This window comes from Brassica napus, chromosome C4 (assembly GCF_020379485.1).
Source record: "Brassica napus cultivar Da-Ae chromosome C4, Da-Ae, whole genome shotgun sequence".
Taxonomy (NCBI): Eukaryota; Viridiplantae; Streptophyta; class Magnoliopsida; order Brassicales; family Brassicaceae; genus Brassica; species Brassica napus.
In genome coordinates this window covers 1,596,190-1,600,905 of record NC_063447.1, presented here as the reverse complement: position 1 = coordinate 1,600,905, position 4,716 = coordinate 1,596,190, and the positions used below count along the sequence as shown (strand labels likewise).

The 4,716-nt window shown below is 34.2% G+C and overlaps 1 protein-coding gene across 2 annotated transcripts; it reads left to right on the top strand.

Annotated features, from left to right (window-relative positions):
* The first annotated feature begins 1,210 nt into the window (after nt 1-1,210).
* Nucleotides 1,211-2,760, top strand: LOC111213958 (NDR1/HIN1-like protein 6). Of its 2 annotated transcripts, none has more exons than XM_048754408.1 (3): nt 1,211-1,420; nt 1,502-2,292; nt 2,399-2,760. In XM_048754408.1, the coding sequence occupies exons 2-3, from the start codon at nt 1,529-1,531 to the stop codon at nt 2,430-2,432; spliced, it is 798 nt and encodes a 265-aa protein (XP_048610365.1). In that variant the 5' UTR covers nt 1,211-1,420; nt 1,502-1,528; the 3' UTR covers nt 2,433-2,760. The 2 variants fall into 2 exon arrangements, with proteins under 2 accessions (XP_048610365.1, XP_048610366.1); XM_048754409.1 differs by having other exon boundaries at nt 1,266-1,420; nt 2,386-2,760.
* Nucleotides 2,761-4,716: the final 1,956 nt, after the last annotated feature.

Genomic DNA, 4,716 nt, shown 5'->3' with positions numbered 1-4,716 from the left:
ATTAACATTTGCTATATATAATACATATACAATATATATATATATATATATATATATATATATTTTAACATATACAGTATTACTTGAACTTTTGTTACGAAATTGACACTTGTTGGTGGTGTTTGTGGATTGGATGATGGTGGAGAACAGGATCGTAGCAACTGCGGGAGCGGGGATACTTACGATGGGCATATGGATGAACAGAGAGTCAAGATCAGAATGTGGATACACAAACAAACATTTTCTGTCTTTAGGAGGCAAAGTGTGCTTTCTTCATGCCATTGTCTCTGTCCTTATGTATTTAGCAAATTTCATCTGTAGATTTTGCATTTCTTAAAAAGATATTTTATTAATTTTTTTTACACCTTTTTACATTTTTACTTAATTTATTTTATTCAATTTTTTAAAATATAAATTAATCATTTGTGATCGATATTCTTTCTAGTATATATAACGCAAAACTCTGAAGCAAAAGAAAGGAACACGTAAACATGCCTCTTTGCAGTTGTTGTCAAGTGAGCCTGTAAGGAAATGAGAATCATCAGCTACTTTAGAGAGCCATGTTATGGTATTCTTGTGACCCACTTACTCATATGATTGCTTGAGCAAGTTCCCAGTCTAGCAACAATGGCAGTAGCACCAGGCATATGTTTAAAGCCAATAATAATAATGACTTTATAAACAAAGAAACAGTTTTCCTTTTTAACAAACATTTTTAAGAAATATGCCAAAGGCTTTGATTTTGAGCTACCAACTTATGGTTTTTGGTATCTTCTGTGACATGAATAGCATAGGTAAGTCCATAAAGGGAACAGTGGTAATCAATGGCAAGCTTATCTCCAACAGAAAAAAAGGTCAACAGAACTGGCAGGAGAACCGAAACTGAATATGAAAAAATTGTTTTTAAATCTTCACATCCCACAGCCTTGCAGTCTGATCAGCACCGCCAGTTATGAATCTCTACGAGTCACCTAAAGAAAACAACTAGCCATTCAGCTTTGAAAGACTAAAACAAAAAAAAAAGGTTTCTTCTATAACACAATCAACAACACTTACTGGAGACATTGCAAGACCAAAGCACCACCTCTGTGGCCACGGTATAGTAAGTATATCTATAGAAAAAGATCTAAATATATATATATATATATCTTCTTCTTCTTCTTTTTCTTATTTGGCTTCAAATGCAAGCAAGCCTTGATGGTAGGTAAAGAGCAAAAAGAGGGACCACGTCAGCATTTATGAAAAACGGCGCGCGTGCGTGAGTATCGGTTTCAAAACGAATTCTCATCCTCACGTCTCAACCCTTTCCGACAAACACACAACACACAACACACAAAACTCGAAATCTCTTAGAAACCAAGTTTCCCAATCTCTGCAATCATCACCATCGTCTCTATCTCTCTAGTTTTTTTTTTCTCAGGTTATATCAACATTTGATCTCTCTGTTTCTTGATCAATCGCTTCAAAAATATACATATTTTTTTTTTTTTTTTTAAAACAGATCGTGAAGAGAGGTGAATCAAATAAAATGGCAGATTATCAAATGAAACCAGTTCTTCAAAAACCACCAGGCTACAGAGATCCAAACACGCCCTCTCCTCAACCTCCTCCTCCTCCACCTCCCGTGGCAGCCAGACCCCAACCACCACCCATGAGAAAACCCGCCGCCGGGATGCCTTCCTCCTTCCGACCAAAGCGCAAACGCGGAAACTGCTTCAAATCCTGCTGCTGCTGCGTCTGCATCACCATCGTCCTCCTCGTCTTCCTCTTCCTAATCGCCACCGCCATCTTCTACCTCTGGTTCGACCCCAAGCTCCCCACCTTCAGCCTCTCCTCCTTCCGCCTCGACGGCTTCAAACTCTCCGACGACCCCGACGGCTCCTCCCTCTCCGCCGCCGCCGTGGCCCGCGTCGAGATGAGGAACCCCAACGCCAAGCTCGTTTTCTACTACGGCGACACCGCCGTGGACATGAGCATCGGTAATGGAAACGACGAGACTCAAATGGGTGACACGACGATTAATGGATTCAGACAAGGCCCCAAGAACTCGACTAGCGTGAAGGTGGAGACGGCGGTGAAGAACATGCTCGTGGACAGAGGGCTGGCTATGAGACTAGCGTCCAAGTTTCAGAGTAAAGATTTGGTGATTAATGTTGTTGCCAAGACAAAAGTTGGATTAGGTGTCGGAGGGATGAAGATCGGGATGCTCGCTGTTAATTTGAGATGCGGTGGTGTTAGTTTGAACAAGCTTGATACTGATTCGCCTAAATGCATCCTTAATACACTCAAATGGTAAGATTAAGATCAGTTTTTAATGTTAGTTTACATAAGAAGATATTAATATTTGTGTGTGGTTTAGTGAATGATGATATTCATATATTGCAGGGTGAATCTAAAGTAAGGAGGAAAGGAAGACTCCAGGGGTGATTTGAAAATGGCAGCAACATTCGTATGAATATATGTTGTGACTATAACACTGTAGATACGTATATATATATATACACTTTTCCTTTTGTTTTATATTCTAATCTTCGTGTTTTATATATTTAATTACTATTAGCAGATGTTACTAAAACAATTATTTTTTGGGAACATGTAGAGAGTGTTGTGTTGTTATTTCTTTGTGTGACATAATTTTTTGAGTGTAATATATTGTGTGATTTGAGAGGAAATCCCAATGTAATGTGTTGAGTGTGCTCGAATTTTGTGTATTTTTGGAATTTTGTATAAGTAAATGGTGGAGATTTGTTTGTTGGTTTAGTATTTGAATACAAACTCACGTATTTGAATACATGGTAGTCTAATGGTTAAGTGCAAGTGTTATGTTGTTGTACTTTTAATCCAAATTCATAGAGATAAATGTTTACGTCAATAATATTAGCACATGCTAGTTTGGGACATAGTAAAGATTGGAGTCTAATGCCCAAATTCTTCTGAGTAAATTTAAAATAAAAACTATATAGATAGTTGAAAATGTTATCAATTTTTCACTAGTTCAAAGGATTAAGGTTCTCAGTTTCCATAGTTTTCATGTTAAAATAAATATTGGAGAACAGTAATGCTGTAATGGGCTCGTGGAATTTGAGCTGACATGCTTCTTAATACAGAGATATATTTTGACCGAATGGTGTTTGTTAATTGCTGGTTTGTGGACTAACCAGATTACAGATATATAGGTTTGTAATATTGGTTCGTGGACTAACCAATATATCAATATATAAACACCAGTTTACATATTGATATATGTAAAATTCAATATTTGAACCATACGAAAATATTGAATTTTCGGTAAATATTCTATATACCTAAGTCTATGATCTTTAGTTTTGTTTTAAAATTTCTAAACACATTCTACGTTTGTATTAATGTATATTAAACAGTCTTTCATGGTACATGGGCATCGTTTTAATTTTTTATCAATTAATTTAGTAAAACTTCATAATACTTCCTAAATTGGTAGACTAACCACTATAAAATCCTTATTTTCTAGAGAAACGGAGACAACAAAAGTTCCAAACCTCTTTGAACTTCATCATATGTTAGTGAAGGATGTAACTACGCATTAAAACAGTATTTTCATATTTTTGATTTTTTTTCAAAATCGACGTGCTAACCCCTACGAAAATATTGATTTTTTCAGTCAATGCTCCATATACTTAAGCCTATGATCTTTAGTGTTGTTTTAAAACTTCTAAACACATTCTACATTTGTATTAATGTATATTAAACTCTCTGTCATGGTACATGTGCATCATTTTAATTTTTTGTTAATTAATTTAGTAAAACTTCTTAATACTCCCTAAATTGGTGGACTAACCACTATAAAATCGCTATTTTCTAGAGAAACGGCGACAAAAAAAGTTTCAGACCTCTTTGACATTCATCATATGTTAGTGAAGGATGCAACTATGCATTCAAACAATATTTTCACATTTTTGAATTTTTCTCAAAATCTATGTGTTAACCCCTACGAAAATATTGAATTTTCTGCTAAATGCTCTATTCTGAGGCCTATGATCTTTAGTGTTGTTTTAAAAATTCTAAACATATTCTACATTTGTATTAATGTATATTAAACTCTCTTTCAAAGTACATGGACATCGTTTTAAATTTTTGTCAATTAATTTAGTAAAATTCATAATACTCCCAAAGTTGGTGGACTAACCACTATAAAATAGTTATTCTCTAGAAAAATGGAGACAACAAAGGTTTCAAACTTCTTTTTCCTTCATCATATGTTAGTGAAGGATGCAACTATGCATTAAAACAGTATTTTCATATTTTGAATTTTTCTCAAAATCTACGTGTTAACCCCTACGAAAATATTGAATTTTTCGGTAAATGCTCTATATACTGAAGCCTATGATATTTAGTATTTTTTAAAATTTCTAAACACATTAATATTTGTATTAATGTATATTAAACAATCTTTCATGGTACATGGACATCGTTTTAATATTTTATCAATTAATTTAGTAAAAATTCATAATACTCCCTAAATTGGTGGACTAACCACTATAAAATCGCTATTCTCTAGAAAAACTGAGACAACAAAGGTTTCAAACCTCTTTCTCCTTCATAATATGTTAGTGAAGTATGAACTATGCATTAAAACAGTATTTTCATATTTTTGAATTTTTCTCAAAACCCCGTACGAAAATATTGAATTTTTCGGTGAATACTCTATATACTGAAGAATATGATCTTTAGTGTTGT